The sequence below is a fragment of the Drosophila subobscura genome, chromosome A (genome assembly GCF_008121235.1).
Source record: "Drosophila subobscura isolate 14011-0131.10 chromosome A, UCBerk_Dsub_1.0, whole genome shotgun sequence".
Taxonomy (NCBI): Eukaryota; Metazoa; Arthropoda; class Insecta; order Diptera; family Drosophilidae; genus Drosophila; species Drosophila subobscura.
This window is the reverse complement of record NC_048530.1, coordinates 21,758,860-21,776,946: the sequence shown is the minus strand read 5'-3', so window position 1 is coordinate 21,776,946 and position 18,087 is coordinate 21,758,860. Positions and strand designations below refer to the sequence as shown.

Below are 18,087 nucleotides of genomic sequence, written 5' to 3'. Positions count from 1 at the left end.
CGTATAAAGCCACTTACTTTTGCTGTGTTTTTATATCCCGCGCGCGAAACGAGAAAGATCTCCCTCCAGTGCGCGTGCTTTTGCTTTTTCGTCGCTCTTCTGCCGTTCCTCTCTCCCCGCTGTTTCGTTGTTGTTGTTATCTTTCACTCTTTTGTCGTTTGTTTTTGTTGTGTGTTGGTTTTAGTGGGTTAATACCAAATTATTGTAAAAATAAATTAGCATATAGATAAATATTAAACACAAATTTTGATATTGGGTTCGATTTTTGTTCTTTTTGTTCTCGCTCTAAAAAAACACACACCACTCTTTCGTTGTTTCTTTTGTTGTTGTTGTTTTTTATGGGAACTATCTGGTTTTATCTGGATTCAAAATCCGTATTTGAATATTGATTTAAAATATGTTTAATTATTTCAGTGGGGCTCCTCCTCTGGGGGCTGCCTTTGCTTTCATTTTATGGCCGATGCTGCGGCGGCGGCTTTTGTTGCCTTTGTGGCTGTCATTATGACACGCACTGTCTCAGGCAGCAGACAATAACTGTAACACTGTAACAGGTGCCTCTCCCGCTGCACTCCACTCACATGGCGCACGCACACTGTCGCACAAAAGTACACTCACACCTCGATGAAGGGGTATTCAAGTGGTATTCACACGGTATTCATTCACAGAGAACTAAACACACACTCACAAAAAAATGCGAAATTAAATGGATTCGTGTTGAGAGACGGTTGCACGGTGCACAGTGGGACAAGAATAACGATTAACAAATAACTGTGGGAGAAAAAAAGTAAGAAAAACAAAACAAAAATTGTATTAGAATTATTTTTCATTAGAATCACTTCAGCGAAATTCTGAATGTATGAAAAAAACACTTTATGGATTCTTTAACGTTTCTTAATTTAAGAAAAAAACCAAATTTATGCATGAATATTTAGTTATGTGGGTTTGGTTATAATTTATTGTTTAAAATTATATTCGTATATTTATTTATGCTTTATCGGTCTTAAGAGCCACAGCAGCCACAACAATATTTCACAACATCCCGTACATCCCATACATACATCGTATGTACATACATACATATGTATTTACATACATATATCAGTTTATATTTTATGCTTTTCTTGTTGTTTCCCTTCACACAGATATCGGGAGTAGAGCCTCTACTTCTTCTACTTTGTTTTAGCTTCTCTCTTTTGAGTCTACTTATTCTTTGGTCACAATTTGTTGAATAAGGGAATCGGGTCAAACATGCATAGTTCTGTTTCTCTGCACAAAACCGTATCGTATCGAACGAAATTCAAATCCACGACAAAAGAGAAATGCACACGAAAAAGCGTATTATTTGAAACGAAGAAATTTACTCGGAATCTGAATCGTTTTTTGTCTTTTTGGCGCGCCGCACGAACTCGAACTCCTCTCCGCCGCAAAAGAAGAGATCATGAATTATTGAAGAATGGATGATATTAATGTTTTATTTGAAAAGTGCACGTTCTGACCGATTGCACATGTCGCTCTCTGTCTTTTTCTCTCTCTGTCCATCCCTCTTTTCTTGCTCCGAAAAAGAAACAGAAACAGAAATAGAAATGGATCGTGGACTGTGGATCTCATCCTCCTCTCCTCTTTCTACGGTAAGCACTTGTTGTTGTTGTGGTTGTGGTTGTTATTGTTTTGTGGTTGCTGGCTGCGGCTGCTCTCCTCCACCACTCTCGGGCAGAAGAGGGGCCCCCCACCGATTGCACGCCTGCGCACGCACCGTTACCGTTAAACGTTCACAGTTGTTGTTTATGGTTGTTGATTAGCAGCACAAATTCGACAATACATGCAATTGCTGTTGTTTCATTTTTCGCGGCCCGAGAAAGATTGAGGCGGGCAAGGCCGTGCGTTTCCCATACGATCGGTCGCTGCTCGCGCCCCTACGTCACAAAGTCAGTAAATGTTGCGCATGCAAGAAAAATGTTGCTAACCGTCCGTACTCATGTTGCACTGGTAAACCTGTTGCAGGGCCAGCGCATTTGTTGATTGTGAACTTTGTGATACCCTCTTTTCCAAACCATGTCGACAAAATCGAATTGCTTCTCAATGAATAAAATTGCCAACAAATTTACTAATTTCATGAGCGTATGGGGACCAGTTTGACAAATATCTTAAGAATTTTGTATTAAAACATTCCTCCTCTTTCTTGGAAGGGTATTTTAAATGTTGCTCATACGGTGATCTTTTACATGTTGCTGAAATACTCACAGCGCAAGGGGTGCCAGCAGAGCGAGATGGTGCTTGCGTGCTGCTGGTATGTTGCCAAGCGCCACCCTGTTGCGCTAATACACCACTGATCACACAAAGAGTGTTGCGCAGTATTTCAGCCTTGTTTAGTAGCACTTGAACGCAAGGCATAATTAAAATAGGTAAGGTCGGTTCCCCTCTGCTCGAAGATGGGTGCACTGAGAAGAATTGAAACAAAATTGATAAATAAGAACTGGAAAACTCATCAAGTTTTAGATGATTTTGAGTTTTCTTTGTGTAGAGAAATGGAACCAAAAACTAAATCCGAAAACTGGACACTTGCCGAGTTCTCTTCGGACCTGCCCGTGCGACTTTGGAATGAATGGGAGGTGCGGATGATTAATGACCGACGACCCTATGAGAAATGCATTTTCGACTGCTTTGTCTTTGTCTCTTTTTTGTTTTAGGGAATTTACATAGAGACACGAATACGAGCACGATTTCCATGGTTTATCTTTGGTATTTGGGTAGTTCTCTTGGTAAATTTCCATTGACATTCGGTTTTACTTTAAAGAAAATTTCTATTTTCAATTTTGTGTGTGTGGTTTTTGTGTCTGAGGTCAGGGGACGGACCGACCGCCTGGTGGGAATATTTCACTCTTGGGTGACAAGTGTACGATACGACCCCCCGATATCCAGTAAGCAAAAAAGAACAGAAAACAGAAGGGAAGTTCTCGTACTAGAGAAAGGAATATCCGAAATCCATTATATACGTTTGGGTTCTGCACTTTTCTGTTCTCTTCTGGCAAATTATATTTCACGCTACTTTTAATTAGCCGCCCCACTCGAGGCGCCCATCGTAGCGCGTTGTTTGGGCCCACATAATGACCAATTAGGCCTCCACTTGGCCGGAACGGCACCCAAATGTGGATTGAGTATGGGATGCGCTCATGGGGCATGCGGCTCGGCTCATCTTTCGCGCGCTCATCTGGCTCTCTGTTGACTTTTGAGTGGTCAAGTGCGTGTCTCTGGAACTGGAATGGTACTGGGGGACATGGTGCTGCTGCTGCTGCTGCTGGCCTTTCCCTTTCCCCCAACAAACACACAAAAACTCCAAACAAATTAAAAATACAATCCAAAGAGAGCCAAAAACAAAAAAAAACCAACAGTTTTTGGTACTTTTCCTTCTTTTTCGGCATCTTCATTGGCATCAGCATCAGCCATCGGCCATCGGCTTGGAGTTGGACTTCTTGCTGCTGTTGTTTTTGTGTGTTGTTGTTGTTTTTTTTGTGCTTTAAGTGAAATCAATTAAAAAATTTCTTTGTCTTTCGAATGTTTGCCTTCTGCTTCTGGCCCTGCCTACGTCTCCCAACCTCCTCCTTGCAGCCCCTTCGAGTGGCATTTGGAATTTTCAATGGAAATTAATTTCTTTTTACATTTCTTTACTGTCTTCTGCTGTTCCTTCTCCGCCCCTGCACCACTTCCCCTTCCACATCGTCTTCTACTCTTCATCTTGCTAATCATTTTCACTTTTACTTCTCTCCAGCTCTCCCTCTCTCCCTCGCTCCCTCTCTCTGTCTCTTAATGTTCTCGTTTTCACTTTCTGAACAAGTTTTTTTCTTGGCCCGCAGATTTATTGTGTGTACTTTACTGGAAAAAGTGAATCCAAAATCAATTAAAACAAAGTTCGAGTACGAAAAGTCATACAAAATGATGTTGAAAATGGAATGGGAAAATTTTGAAATATTAAGAGAGGCGAAGGGAGTCTGTTTTGGCTATAAGAAACCCCTTGGGAAATTATCTTGGGAGCACTCACAAGTATTCATGTTTGCCCGTTTACTTCAATTTGTGCTTAAGTTCTTCTGCTGCGATGCACGTTCGCACATGTTCCTTTAATTGTTTTTAAACAATAGAAATTAACGACAAGAAAGTAATTCCCTTTGTTCTGAGACAGAGAGAACGAGAAGGTGGTGGCTGGGCGAAGGTGAAGACGGGAGCTCCACAAAGGAGCAATCAATCGACAGCCACAACAAAAAGAACATTTCACAATCTACAAGATGAGATGAGTCCTGTTCATTTGGACGGCAGGCTACACTAAAGAAAATATGGCAAAGAAAGTTAAAGGAAAGGTTAATGGATCCATTCCAAGGATAATTAAATATTTATTGAGCTTATAGTCTTCCAGACAAATGAAAATATGATTTATCTCGATGATACCAAGCCACCCCAAGTTCTACTCTTTTTATGCTAAAAGAGTTCCTCAATGGTTTCTTGGAAAGAATGTCAACGACATCTCCTTCGCACTTCCTTCGCTCTCAGTTTTTTTCTCTGTGTGTGGACTGTAGGCGCCTGTCGCTGTCGCCTCCGATTTATGTCTTTGGTAAGTCAAAACGCAAATTGACAACTTAATGCCATCAAAGTTCAAAGTGCGCGCACAATGGGAGCGGAGTGTAAGCCCCCTGAACATCGCTCCCTTGAGACCCACTCCGCTCTCTCTTTCTCTCTCTCCGCTGTGAAGTTTGAAATGAATGTGGATGCTGATGCCGATGCCGATGCCGATTTCCTATTCGGATTCCGATTCGATCCCATTCGACATTGACATTCAAATCTAAACATAAATAATAACATTGATAAACATATCAACACGCCAACGGGTAAGCCCCCCAAAATGCACATGAATAGCCCCCCGAGATACAGAGCGGGAACACAAAAAATATTCGATATGGGGCGCCCCCAGCCGTCCGTCATGAATCAAGTTTAAAGCAGAAGCCGACACAAAAAAGGGCCAGGCCCAGGCCAGACATTTTTAGGATTCATTCGCAGCGAGCCTACAAAAGAAAACATCAGCACAGAGCGTGGAGTGGAGAGTGGATAAGAGTAAGGGATGGAGTGAAACTGGCGATGCCAAAAGAGTTCGAGCAAAGCCGAAAATGCCAGACAGATGTTGGATGTGGCAGCTCTTCTGTGGGGGATCCGCATGGCATGGGAAAACATGAAAAGTGGACAACAATTTGCAAGTTTTCCCTAAAACCTTTCACCCTTTCACTCGCTTCCTGTGGCCTCCACTGCTGATCCACGGCTGCACCGTGGAAATAGGTTACAAAAATGGTCTAAAACGTTGATATTTATTCAGGGAAAGACGCCCATCGATCGGTTTGGTGTTCCTTGATTAAAGATCTATTCCGATTTTATACCCTAAAATATTATTTTATTAGCTATTATGTACCCCTTTCGAATAGTTTTATTTATAGATTATTTCCACTGTATCGCGTAGTGGGCTGGGTCATCAATTGAATATAGAGCAGGGCATCCAGTGGCAGATTTTCTTCGTCTATTTTTTATCATCTAACGGCAGCAGCCTCTTCATGCCATTGCCTGTCGCTAAGAGTACAAGTACGAGAATTTTCCACGCTCTGATGTGACCACAACCCAATGAAATATTTCCAGAAAACAAAAAAAAACACATAGAAATAGAGGGGCAGAAGTCGTGTACCAAAGATATCTTTGGAGAGCAGCCGGACAATGTTTTTTCGGGTACGATAAGAGGCGGCCCAGACACAGCCACAGCCACAGCCACGGCCACGGCTTACCACGAACCGAATGCCGTGGCGACTCCGTCGTGACATTCGAACTTGGCCGTGAGTCATCAGAAACCCCGATCCATGTTGACACAGTGCACACGATACGATACGATACGATATGCGGATGGATGGATGGATGGGATGTGATGGGATGCGATGGGATGGTTGTTGTCTCTCATTTCTGGTTCTCGTTCCGTCCGTGGGACTGGGAGACTGACCTTCCAGGAAGGGAAAACGATGTTGTCTTCTTCTGGATGGTAAGTCATGAGGCATGAGGCATGTCTGATGTGTGTGCACACACATCTGTGGTCCATTAATAAGTCAGCACTTAAGATCTCCTCCTCCCACTGCTCTCTCTCTCTTGTTATTAACCATTTGCTGCTGCATTTTCTGATCGAAAAGGTTGGAAAAGGGTGCCCCAAGAACTTCATTCCATCCATTGCATCACTGAATGCTCCCATTTTTCCCCCTTTCTTTCTTTTTTTGGCAATTTTGAATGATTTTGAGTGGCCCTGAAGTGGATTTGTGTCAGTGGATGGTCCTACGAAAGTATTTCCATCATGTAGGGGATAAATACCCATTTAGCGGCAGATGAATAGTGCATCATCGAAACGTTGATCCATTCGCTTGAAACATAACTCAATCTATGCTTAAAAGTAAGTCAAATAATGGATGAAATGTAGCACTAATTGATAGAGAATTTGTTTACTTTTTCCCAGCTCTGAGCAGCTGCCTTTACACAGATTTCCCCTCAGTAAAAGTAATGATAATAATAATTTGCGGGTAAAAATAACTACATGCGAGTACGAGTATATTTTGCAGCAGGCGAAGAGCTACGGCAGTGGCTCTTGCTGGGGCTTTGGCTGTTGCTCTCCACTAATTATAATCAATTCTAATCGCCTGGAAATTGCTTCTTTGACTTGTTGCCTTTTCTGGGCCGCTTCTGTAAAAGGTGTTTGCTGCGTGCGCTTCTGGGCTTCCTGCTTCGGAGACCAAGCAAACAGAAGAGCCCCGCCAGAGGCTCGGTGGCTCCTCGGTGCTCTTCTCTCTCGTTGACCATTTCCAGTTGGTAGTATTTAGTATGTGCATGTACATAATTCCCCGCCCCTAGCAACACCCTCACTGGCAGGGTAGCCCTACTCTTGGAAGCACTCCTCTTATCTTATGCATTTCTTTGGTGTATCAAACTCTGTGCCAAAGAGTGTCCAATGTTCGTTGTTTTGATCTGTTTTGATAGAAACCATTTTTGTTACAATTTTCAATAGAAACTCCTCAACCTGCAGTTAGCTGAACACGAATCGCCAATCGCCAGTGGATTGGATTGGATTGCTGCTGCTGCTGCTGCTGCACTGCGAATTCGAGTGTTGACCGCAGTCGTTGTGTCGTCAGTTCAACACGACAATCTACTTAAAGGAAGGAGTACACCAGGAATGAGTGTAGCTGTCGCTGTGGCAGGAGCTGAAATTGCAGACAGAGGGGAGTCGGAGGGTTGTTGCTGGTTTTGGTGTGCTGCTGCCCCCACCACGCATTGTGTTGTGTTTCCTGTCAAATTGACATTTTTCATGTTCTCTTTTTTTTTCGCTTAAAAACCACAAAAACCGCCAGATTGTTTGTCTTAACAGCGGCAGCGGTCTCTGCTCTGCTGTCAATCACAGGCCACAGGCACCGATGTGGGTCCCAGCCGCCACATCCCATCCCGATGATGTTTCCCATTTGAACCTCATTTGACGTGGTATTTATACCCAACTCCCGCATGCCCCATGCCACCACCATACTCCTCGCATCAACGGCGGGCGGGGCGCTAATATCTGCTGTCACAGAAGGCAGACTTCGCTCCAGAGCCAATTACTCGCATCCCAGAAAACATCCATTGGCATTCACGCACTTTCCAGCGTATTTTCAACTTTTTCATCTCATTCTCTTTTCTTTTTTGGCAAAATCCGGGAAGCAAAAGTCGGCCCATTTGATGAATGGCCTGTCACTCGCTGAGCCTGCCGCTGCAGCTTCCTACTTGAATGTCCATTTTGCCAGAAGAAAGCAAAGTCAAGTGTCGAAAAATGAAACATTTCCCCACTCCAAAGTGGGGAACTCTTGGACCAAATCTTTAATTGTGGTTACCACACGAAGAGCTCTGCCAAACGCTAAATACTTTCTGTTGTATTTTCTATAGAGTTTTATAGTTTGAATTTGTGGGAGAACTTTTTGCCAAGAATCGTTATTCTTATGGGAGATAGTTATAAAGGGAAAATATCGCTAAAATTAATTTCGCTGCAGATCCACTAATATTTTTGTTGGATTATTTTGGAATTGTCCATCCACCCATCAGCAGCATTCGCGATTTTGCATTTGTTTCCCTGGACGGCTTTGCGGCTCCCTTCAGAATGTTCCATTTGCTGATGAGAAGCTAATTAACTGCATTTTTGATTATACTGTCTGGCCATCGGCTGTAGCCAGAGCCCCACCATGGTCCATGGTCCACCGTCCACGGTCCGTGGTGCATTCAGTGCAAACCAAAGAACTTGTGCGCTGCTCAAATTAAGTAAGAACCCATCTCATGTCTGACGGGGATTTCATGCAACGTGCATACATATTTACATATATACTTATGTGTGTACATATCTCCATTTCCATCTGGCTCTGTGGCACGGGGCGTGCATGTATGTATCGCTGGGCGTGACTACCCTCGGCATCCCCCGCCCCTGAAGGGAGTCGCTCTCTTTGTGTTCTTTGTCTGTTATGTAATGGCATGTTAGGTGTATAACTTTTATTATTATGATTATACTTTTGCACCGGCTCCAACTTCAACTGCCATGGACAATGTCGGGTGTTGTTGTTCCTCCTCCATCGCCTCCTCCTGATGCTGCTGTTGCCCTGTTCTGGATCTGTTCTGTGCGGGTGCTCGCTCTCTCTCTCTTTGGCTCTCGAGAGATATGTACGTGAAAGTCACGTGAGTCATTAAAATGAAATAGCAGTCGAGACTAAGTAGAGGAGCATGACGAAGGGTGCACCCAGCAGCCAGCAGCCAGCACCCAGCACATGGCAGGCGGAATGCTGCACTGGCGCACAGGAAGCAAAAGGCAGAGCCAAACACACAGGTGCATCGTTCTGCAACGAGTCTGTCTGTCTATCCGTCTATCTGTCAGTCTGTGTGTGTGTGTGTGTGTGTTTGTGACTGATGTGATGCTTACTGCCATAAACAAAGTTCTTCCCTGTGTCTCCCCGCGTGTGTGTGTTCTTTGTTGTGCTCTCTCTCTCTCTCGCTGTCAACGCTAATGTCATCCAAGCTGAGGTTTCTCTCTGTCCATGCAGTCCGATCTGTACCACCTCGCAACCCACTCCCCCTCCCTAGTAGATTCATTGGCCATCGTCATCGTCGACTCTGTCATCATGATTGTTCCCCATCATTGTTTTCAGGTTGTTCGTGCCGCTGCTGTTGTCGTGTCGCTTTTCCCAGGGGAACTAGGGTTTTTAATTGCAATTAATTTTCGACATTCCCTGCCGGGGCACCCCCACCCCACCCCCTGTAGGTACCCGTTTGGATGTCGCTGCCTTAAGTGCCAGTTCATGATGACTCTTTTGAGGTACTCTCGATTGCATATCGATTATCCGAGAGTGCGAGCAGAGAGTGATAATGAAGCACTATCGTCATCCATCGCGGGGGCTATGCCAACTACTTAATGGATCCTAATGTATACTTTTCACCCATGGCATTTATCAAGAAATAAATCTCCAGAGTAGGTTTGGCAATTATCTGGAATATCTTTGATGGAAACTTCCCATTTTATGGATGCTTTTTCATATTGCGATAAATATTTCTCATTTCTAAAACAACTTTTGAAGATTTTAAAAACATTTTCTCAGAATAATTTGCATTTCTAGCACTTCCTTAGTTATTGATTCTTAAGGAAATGTAAATGTATAACTCGCAGATCCTCTCGGCCATTATCCTATTCTTTTCGCATCGCCTGTACCCACATGGCCCTCTCACGCTCTCTTCCGCTGTTCTGGCTCCCACATTAATTGGTTAATGCCTGGCCACACACTCGCACTTGAATAACTGTTCGGGACATTATTCATATGGCGATTTATTGATTTGACCACGACACTCGTGAATAAATTACCACTGCATATTTGATGCAGTTTTGTTTTCAATTTCCAATCGAATTACGCGCTTTGTTGTTACTCAATTAACTTTTAATTATCCGCAAATGCGATTGCAGCTTACTGAGTGACTGATTGACTGCCTGATTGATTCACTGGCGCACTGAACGAATGACTAAATGAATGAATGAATGAGTGACTTGCTAACAAAATGAACGCCACAGCAGCGAGTGGTCAAACTCAACTCCAAACTCAAACAGCGAGAGCGACAGCGACAGCGACAATTGGGAAACGGAGTAAACCCAAAACGGAAAAACGGGAAAACTGAATGCTAAAACCAGAAAACACACAGAAACACAGACACAAACACACTCACAATAAAAAACAAACACGATAGGAACCAAACCAAACCGAACCACACAAAAATAATGGGAAAAGTGAAATAAAAAGCGAAGCGCGGTAAAAACTTCAGTTGTCATGGCCACTAATTGAAAACACGGACATAGACCGAGGGGGTTGGAAAAGCGTGGAAATTTGCCACCAAACTCCCAGCGGGATATGCCAGCAAAAGCGAAAGCGAAAGCCAAAAGGGATGTGCCCCGCAAATGAGTGGCAGCGTTGGCACAGGTGTCCCATCGAAGGCGGAAGATGGTAACTTTCTCAAATTATGGCCAATAGTACAGCCCCCTCAAATGGAGGTCATTGTCAGGGGGCAGAGGGAAGTCCCAGCAGGAAGTTGGAGGGGTTTCAGTGTTACTTGCTCTAGAATTTCGATTGAGGGCATTATGAGTTCGTTGGAGGTATCATCGGTTCGTATTTATGGTTAAATTTATATGTAGATAGTATTTTAAGTATTTACATTTGAACGGAAAACAATTAAACTAATTATTCCCAAGATGCCGCGATGCATTGCGGCCAAATCCGTGCATAGAAATAATGGAAAGCCCCACCCCGAAGCCGTAATTAACTAACAAATTGATAAATCTCTGGTCCCCCGTGCGTGTGCCCCACACTCTTAACCCATTTTCGGTGGCATACTCGTATATGTATGCGCTCCCTGGCCAGCAATTTCGTTTGTCTATCCCTTGGGCTTGGGGTCTTTTCGGGATCCCATTTGGTGGACATTTTTTGCGCTGACAACATTATGGCAGTCTCTCTCGGCATGTTTTTTTTGTGTGTTGTGCCCGGACTGGCATCGTTTGTATTATGAATTATTTTCTTGCATGCCTGGGCAGCACTTTTTCCGCTTTTCCCGCTGCCACAGAGGGCCTCTTGTTGGAGTGCTCCCCTCCACTCCTGCCACCTCTCCTCTCCTCTCGAGCTGCTGCTCGCTTCGTTTTGTTTTTATTTTCAATTTCAATGCTCGCCCGCCGCCCGCACAAGGAATTTGTGTCAAGTGCGTGAATTTTTGTGGGGCTGGCACTGGGACTGGTACTCTGGTTGGGGATCTTTTTCCTTTTCCGAAAGGCGAGCGCCTAATTTAGTGCCTCTATAGTGCGGAGGGGGAGTGGCATTGGAGGAGTCTCTGGAGTGGGCAAGGGGAGAGGGACTTTGGGACTTTGCTGCGCGGCGGTCACGTTGGCATGCGCCTTATTATTATTATTTTATTACTAAGTCGTTGTTCGCTCGTTTTCTAATTAATGCGTTTTTTTTCGTCGTCCCTCTTTTGCGGGTTTTAGCCGCATTCAATTCCATTCCTGGGCCATTAAACGCCATTAAAATTATGGCAGCTAATGCGTCGAATGACTGCTCCCTGCCGCTGACTGTCGCCTTAACCGGAAATTTCGTCCGTTTTGGCCAAAACAGGAAGAGCTAAGAGCAAAAAACAGCCCAGAACAGCACCGAAGCAACAGATACCCTTGCAGAAAGGATTTAATCCCAGAAATAAATGTTCGAATGGCACCCACTGATGTCTGCATAATCTGTGGGAAATACAGTCTGCAGTCTGCTGTACCCCTTCGAAAAGGGTATTCAATTGCCAGCGACAGCAGCCAAATATTAATTATTCCAAATTTCCGGCTGTCGCGTTGTCCGGCAGCAAAACGGACAGCGACACAGAGAGGAGTAGAACACGGAATGTGGACTAGAACGGAAAGAGCAGCCAGCAGCATAAGCTGTGGAAATATTTTATAGATATTCCCATAGCTCCACATGCCATGGGGGTGGATACGTACACATTTCGTTATACCTTTCATTAAACATAATTATGGCATTAGGAGAAGTGATTCATTCTGGTGGAAGAACTTGGGCATAAGGGAATCAGTGTCGAAGATAAATGTTCCATTAGAAATGTGATTTGTTTCTGATGTGCAAGATATTGTACAGCTGGTGGAGTGGAATGGTGATGGGAATGCACGCGTCATGCGGCAGCACACCTCGGTCGCTTGGGCGTGCTCATCGGCTGGCTGCTCGTTTAATTTAATTTACAAACATGTGGGCAAGTGGAGTCCTGCCTCCACTGCATTCCACTTTAATGAATCACTTTCGATTGAGATTACACATGGAAAAAAAACTACTTTTAAACGGTTTCAATGCCATTTGTTTCCTTTTAAGCGACTGACATTTAGAATTAATTACGTTTCCGTTCCTGTTTCGCTTCTCTTTCACAGATTGCATCTTCTGCTGCGATATGGCAACAGGGACACATCAATTCGAATGCTCCACACTGATTGAGACAGGCTGAGAGTGAGAGAGAGAAGCGAAGGAAGAGTCAGAGACAGATTTAGCCCCATAGAAAGAGCGAAAAAGAGAAGAAAAATGTGCAGAGACAGCGATTCAGCAGCAGAAGCAGCAGAAGCAGCAGCACTGGCAAACTTATTAGCGAAATGCACGAAGTCAACAAACGGACACGGCTGCAGACCCATAACCACACCTACACCCAGACTCACATCCACACCCACACCCACATCCCTGCCTAGACCCACAGCCAGGACTCTCGGCAGCGGCAACAGCAACATCAGCACTAACAATTGTCAACAGGCTGGGAGTGCGGCAGGAGGCGTCAGCCAGGAGCCGAAAAAACAAGCAGCCAACCGTCAAAACATGCACCACGAGGAGGAGCAGGAGCAGGAGCAGAAGGAGGAGCGGGAGCAGCTCCCACTCCAGCATAATCAGCGTCAGCAGCAAGGACATCAAATAGAGAAAATGGCAGTGGCAGAGGGACTGCCACGAGACGCTGCCAAGGAACACGAACACAAACAGCAGGCAGAGAGCCAGAGCCAGAGCCAGAACAGACCTAGAAAATGCAGAAGCAAACACCAGCAAGAGAGGCAGCAGGAGCAGCCTCTCCTTCGACAAGACCAGAGACAATGTCGTCGAAATTGCAATAATGTTGCCGGAGTGCAGCGGCAATGGAGGAAGCATGTCCTGTGGCTGCTGCTGCTGTTGCTGGCGATGATTCTGTCCGGAACCGCAGCAGGAGCGATGACACCTTCGGCCAGGATAGCCCGCTCCCCGGCTGCCGTCGCCAGTGGCCTCCTCATCGCCAGTGCCAAAGGCAGTGCACGTGAGCTGCTCTACGCCGATCTGGGTGTGCCCAGTGGTGGCTCCACGGGGGCTGGCTCATCCTCGTCAGGCGGTGCAGGCGGTGGCGGTGGAGCTGCTGGCATCGAGTGCCCCAGCTTCGACGACAACTCCGCCTGCCCCTGCTACAAGTTCGAGGATGGTAAGTGCGAATGGTCGACCGAACTAATTAAACGCATCAAGCCGGGACAGTCCTCCAGGACAGGCTCCCTGTTTGGCTCCCAGTTTGGCTCCGAGTTGCCAGAGTAAAGTTTATTGCGCCCCGAACGTGTGGACGAGCCCGATAGCAAATCAGAGATCCTTGGGGGCCAGCAGCAGCACATTTAATGTGTATTCCAGGCAGGATTTGTTTGCTTTGACACCCGAGCATCATCATTTCATCAGCAGTCAGTAGTCAGCAGTCAGCAGCCAGCAGTCATGTGGGAGGTGGTCTGTCCTGGTCCCGAGGTTGTGGCATTAAAGCTGCTGCCGTTGTGCATGTTGCACATCCATCAACGACGCTTATTCCCCGCCGATCAATTGTGGAAGTGTTAAACCGATGGATGGATGCAACAGGAGCTGTGTTGGTTCATTCAAACGAATACTCACTCAGATATTAATAGTGCCCTGTCATGCTCCTTTGTCTGTCCCAATTCCATCAAGAGTATTGACTGGCAGGCGTGGCAAGCCGCACACACAGAGGCCGAGGGGTGGACGAATATGTCAAGAATAATAATATACATTACATTGCATAATGAGGACAGGAGACTTACACAGAGATTCAGACAGAGACGGAGACGGACACGAACAGCACTGGACAGATGCCTTGGAGGGACACTTTAAGGGACACGTGACGGGGGCACAAATGTCTACCCATTATGGCATTAGCACGTGAATATTTATATTTTCGCTTTTGTTTCTGCAGGACTCTTCCTGGAGTGCCCCGGAACGACGGCGCTGTCGCTGCGCTCGACCCTAGAGCGGATCTCGGCGCCGATCCACTCGCTGTCCATTTACGACTTTGATCGCTCCGTCACGTCACTGTCGCAGGACGTCTTCCAGCCGGGCGTTCACATTCGCCACTTGCAGTTCTCCCACTCCCACCTGGAGGCCCTCAAGGACAACAGCCTGCGGAACGTGCGCTCCAGCCTCGAGTCTCTCAGCATCGTGAATGGCAAATTGACGCAGGTGAGTGCCCAAACAGACCTATACTTGAGTTATTCAATCATTTTTGTTGTCTAAATCGGTAAACAAATATTTGTTGAAGCTCAAATTAACGGGTTTTGAGTGCTGATTACGAATTGCCCTTCAATAGGCGCTGAGTGTATATTTTTTATATAATTTCTACATGTGCTTTACATGCACTTACATTGCATACTTTCGGGCGGTGAATATCAGAGTGAGAGAGAGAGAGTTCGGCAGCGTTGCCAGACCACAGAGTCGCGGCCACAGCGTTGCCAGCCCAGCTAATTAGTTCGCTTCAACGGCACCGCAGGAGCGGTGGCAACATACGGCGCCAAATACTTACCAACAAAGTTGGGAAAACCAAAAAAAATAAGAGAAGGAAAAATGCAAATGGCTTTCTAAGCCATTAAATTTGGAAAAACAGCCGCCACAACGGCATGCCCAGGCGCTGCGAGTCTAGGCCCATCCAGCATTCAACAGGGGCAAGTGGCATGTGGCAGCGGGGCAGCGGCAGCGGCAGCGCCCGCCGCCAGCCATAAAAAGTAATTTGCCGCCGCGCAAAATAACAAACGAGCCAAAGCCAGAAACAATTGCGTTCAATAAAATAATTTGCAGGCGAAAGGCGGCCAGCCGGAAACCCGGAAAATCCAGAAAGAAAAGCACGGCACAGAGGGAGTGACGAGTGCTCCAAAAAAGCTGCTAAGGTAGCTCCGAAATAAAAGGCAAGCCAAGGCACAACATACATATGAAACCGAAGATAAGAGATATTAAACAAGGAATAAGCTCAGGGAATGCCCCGCATATTTATGGAACAGTCAAGGCCACAGGCTAGCCACAGCCCCTGCCACAAGAGTCTTCATGACAAGAGTTGAAAGCTGTTTAAATTAAAGGTAAAGCTGTCCGAAAACTAAAGAATACTTTATAATTTATACTCTATAAAGAACCGATATCAGCATCACTTATTCTGCTCCTCATCCTCTGCCTGTTCGTGGGTAACAGCTTTTGGTGCTTCGCGTATGGGCAGGCAGGGCCTGGGGCTATCGCTGACCCTGGCCGCACCACAGCGACGTTTGTCCGTGCGATGCCAGTCTGCAAAGAGTTTGTTGGTTAGAGATTAGATGGAGCAGATCCTGCCAATCGGATCACTCACTGTGTCGCGGCGTGTCCTGGCAGTTCTGGTGGCGCAGCTGGCAGACATTGGCCAGCAGCTGGCACTCCTTTTGGTTGTTGGTGCGCACGCAAATCTCCGCCGTGTGGGGCGTGCGCTTGCAGTTGACGCGCCGGCCGGGACAGCCGTCGTTGCAGGGGCGTCTGTACAAGTGCCCCACGCCGGCGACAAAGCGGCACTCCCGCACAGGCACGTGCCGCACAGCGGCAGGCTTCCCATTGTGATGCGCCTCCAGCAGGTGGCAGATGTTGTTGAAGCGCTGGCACTTGCCATCGGGAAACCTGCCGCAGACACGCGGACTGTTGTGCATGCACACGGGTGGCAGCAAGCAGATGGACGTCCTAACAGTGGTGCTGCTGCTGGTGGTTGTGGTGCTGTTGCTGCTCTCGGAGCTGTTGGCGGTGCTGCTGCTGCTGCTGCTGCTTACCAGCAGGAACAGTGCTGTGGGGAAAGTTATTGCTTGGTTAATTTGTGCACCCCTTTGGTGGGGCCACTCACCGAAGGCCGTGACCATGAGACACTGCCACTGGCTATGCATCTTGAAGCTGTGCGTGAACTCCTCGCGCTCCTCTGTTCATTTATATCGATTACAGCAAATGCAACTTTTTTGTCTGGCTTTCAGTTTCGTGTCGTGGCTGATACTTCCTCCCGTGTGATTTCAGAAATTGTTTACACTTTGGGAATTTTATTAAACTGATTCTCTACATTGTCAATTGTGACACTTGAGTGCGTGTAGATCTGTCGCATATTACCGCTGGATACGCCCTTTGTTCTGCGTATTGTTTACCGAAAACAACAGAACAGATGCCGCGCATTGAATATCCATTTTTGGGGGTTTATTCTGTGGACTCCATAAATAGGCGGCTCGGCGTGCAAACAGGCATCACTCCTCTGCAGTCCGTTGAGAAGAGAATTGCATCCAATCGCAGCCATGTCCAAGTTTTGCGTTCTTCTGGTGCTCGTTGTCCTCGTGGCGGCCATTGAGGCCGATGGCGGCCGCCGTCGTCCGCCCTGCGCCGGCCGCTGCAACCAGAAGGATCTGCTGAGCCGCCAGACAGTCTGCATACGTGACAGCCGCACCAACACGTGCACCAAGCTGCTGGCCTGCCGGCTGCGCGAGAAGAACTGCGCGCGGCGCGACAATGGCCTGGAGCCGGTGAAGCAGACTTGTGTCACGCGGTGCCGCAACATCCTCGGAGGCAGCGGCACCTCGGGCCGATGTGCTCCCCGTCTGCGCACACCGTCGCCGGTCAGCCACGATGGCAAGCGCGTGAGGGAGTGCCGCCAGCGAAGGTGCCTGGAGGACAAGGTGGCCGGCTGCTGGACGGACCGACAGGGTGGCTGCAGCGTCCAGAGCCGCTGCGAGGCCAGGCGCAGGAACTGCTCCAGGAAGCCCACCAACCAATGGATCCGCACCGAGCAGTGGCGCTGCAGCGGCATCATCCAGGGCGAGGGTGGCCGCAGATGCCGCACCCGTACCATCATCGACAAGGATTAGACTCCAGACTCCTCCTCCTCCCACTCCCACTCCCCAATCTGTGGCTGAAACCCCGAGAATCCGTAACCTACTTTTTTTTTCTGTTGTATTCGCTGTTCACTGTCTTTCAAATTCAAAATGTCCATAAATATTTCATAATGTGCCAACAATAAAAATAAATATCATTTTATGGCAGACCATTTTCTCCTCTTTTTCGCACATTTTTCCGCTCTACGGCTCCTCCACGGCAGCCTCTTGTGCACTTCTGGCCAGTCGGGCAATGACTTGGCCATAAATTTCGGCTGAATCGTGGAAGGGCCGGGACGGTACGCGCTTCCAAGGCGCCAAACGGCGCCACGTCGCAGAGGTTCAATAAATTAAAATCGACTGCCATAAATTTCCGTGTCAGTACATTAATTAAAAGGCCGTAATTCGCTTCGGCCCCACTGTCAGGTGACACTGCCGCCTGCCCCCAGCACCGCCCCTGAAATTTTCCCATTTCCCTTCTGTAATTTCCCACCCACAAGCGCCACACAGCGGACATTAAGTGAAACCAAAGGAATCAAAATCACATCACAGAAAGCACAGAAAATGAAACCACACTAATAAGTTTTGCCATTCTCTTGCAACACAAAAAAATACCAAGGAATTATCTGCCACATATGGCAACCACAGAACTCATTTTTCGACTATAAAAAGCGTAGAGCTGGGAGCACATTGTCATTGTGTCAGCATAATTCAGAGAGTGAAGTGAAAAAAAAATTAAATATGTCTAAAGAATACAGTCGTAAAATTTTGTCGTCCGACGAGGATGAGGATCAAACTCAAGACACCAAACCACAAAAGTGCGAACA

At 46.7% G+C, this 18,087-nt stretch overlaps 5 protein-coding genes across 13 annotated transcripts in view; 3 read left to right on the top strand and 2 right to left on the bottom strand.

Moving 5' to 3' along the window:
* LOC117903773 (protein folded gastrulation) overlaps positions 1-1,907 on the bottom strand; it is a 32,730-nt gene extending 30,823 nt beyond the window's left edge. For 3 of the 6 annotated variants that reach the window (XM_034816190.1, XM_034816193.1, XM_034816196.1), the window contains exons 1-2: positions 1,754-1,907; positions 18-768 (exon numbers count right to left, since the gene is read on the bottom strand). The gene's annotated coding sequence lies outside the window, so the exon portion shown is untranslated. Of the gene's footprint in view, positions 1-17; positions 769-1,361; positions 1,486-1,753 lie in introns of those variants that run through there. The other 3 variants (XM_034816191.1, XM_034816192.1, XM_034816194.1) reach the window with 3 other exon arrangements.
* The window catches only part of LOC117903265, a 110,970-nt gene extending 98,323 nt beyond the window's left edge, over positions 1-12,647 (top strand). Inside the window, exon 6 of the mRNA XM_034815167.1 lies at positions 12,512-12,647. Within this exon, the coding sequence (XP_034671058.1) occupies positions 12,512-12,571 (60 nt within the window). The 3' untranslated portion in view covers positions 12,572-12,647. The remainder of the gene's footprint in view (positions 1-12,511) is intronic.
* The window catches only part of LOC117903772 (chaoptin), a 32,481-nt gene continuing 27,020 nt past the window's right edge, over positions 12,627-18,087 (top strand). For all 3 annotated transcript variants that reach the window (XM_034816188.1, XM_034816189.1, XM_034816187.1), the window contains exons 1-2: positions 12,627-13,566; positions 14,329-14,591. In XM_034816188.1, coding sequence (XP_034672079.1) covers positions 12,660-13,566; positions 14,329-14,591 — 1,170 coding nt within the window. In that variant the 5' untranslated portion in view covers positions 12,627-12,659. The remainder of the gene's footprint in view (positions 13,567-14,328; positions 14,592-18,087) is intronic.
* Positions 15,518-16,432, bottom strand: LOC117903775. Of its 2 annotated transcripts, XM_034816199.1 has the most exons (3): positions 16,255-16,431; positions 15,739-16,197; positions 15,519-15,677 (listed from the first exon to the last, which is right to left on the bottom strand). In XM_034816199.1, exons 1-3 carry the CDS (start codon positions 16,292-16,294, stop codon positions 15,544-15,546), a joined length of 633 nt encoding a protein of 210 aa, XP_034672090.1. In that variant the 5' UTR covers positions 16,295-16,431; the 3' UTR covers positions 15,519-15,543. The 2 variants fall into 2 exon arrangements, with proteins under 2 accessions (XP_034672089.1, XP_034672090.1); XM_034816198.1 differs by having other exon boundaries at positions 15,518-15,677; positions 15,739-16,432.
* LOC117903776 lies at positions 16,627-17,372 on the top strand. Its single transcript, XM_034816200.1, has one exon. The coding sequence runs from the start codon at positions 16,688-16,690 to the stop codon at positions 17,252-17,254; it is 567 nt and encodes a 188-aa protein (XP_034672091.1). The 5' UTR covers positions 16,627-16,687; the 3' UTR covers positions 17,255-17,372.

Excerpts from the sequence above, each read along its gene's own strand:
- LOC117903776 (XM_034816200.1), top strand. The coding sequence starts at position 16,688 with ATGTCCAAGTTTTGCGTTCTTCTGGTGCTCGTTGTCCTCGTGGCGGCC.
- LOC117903775 (XM_034816198.1), bottom strand. The coding sequence starts at position 16,294 with ATGCATAGCCAGTGGCAGTGTCTCATGGTCACGGCCTTCGGTGAGTGG. Across the intron at positions 15,678-15,738 it reads CCAGGACACGCCGCGACACA|ACTGGCATCGCACGGACAAA; the intron begins GTGAGTGATCCG and ends AACTCTTTGCAG.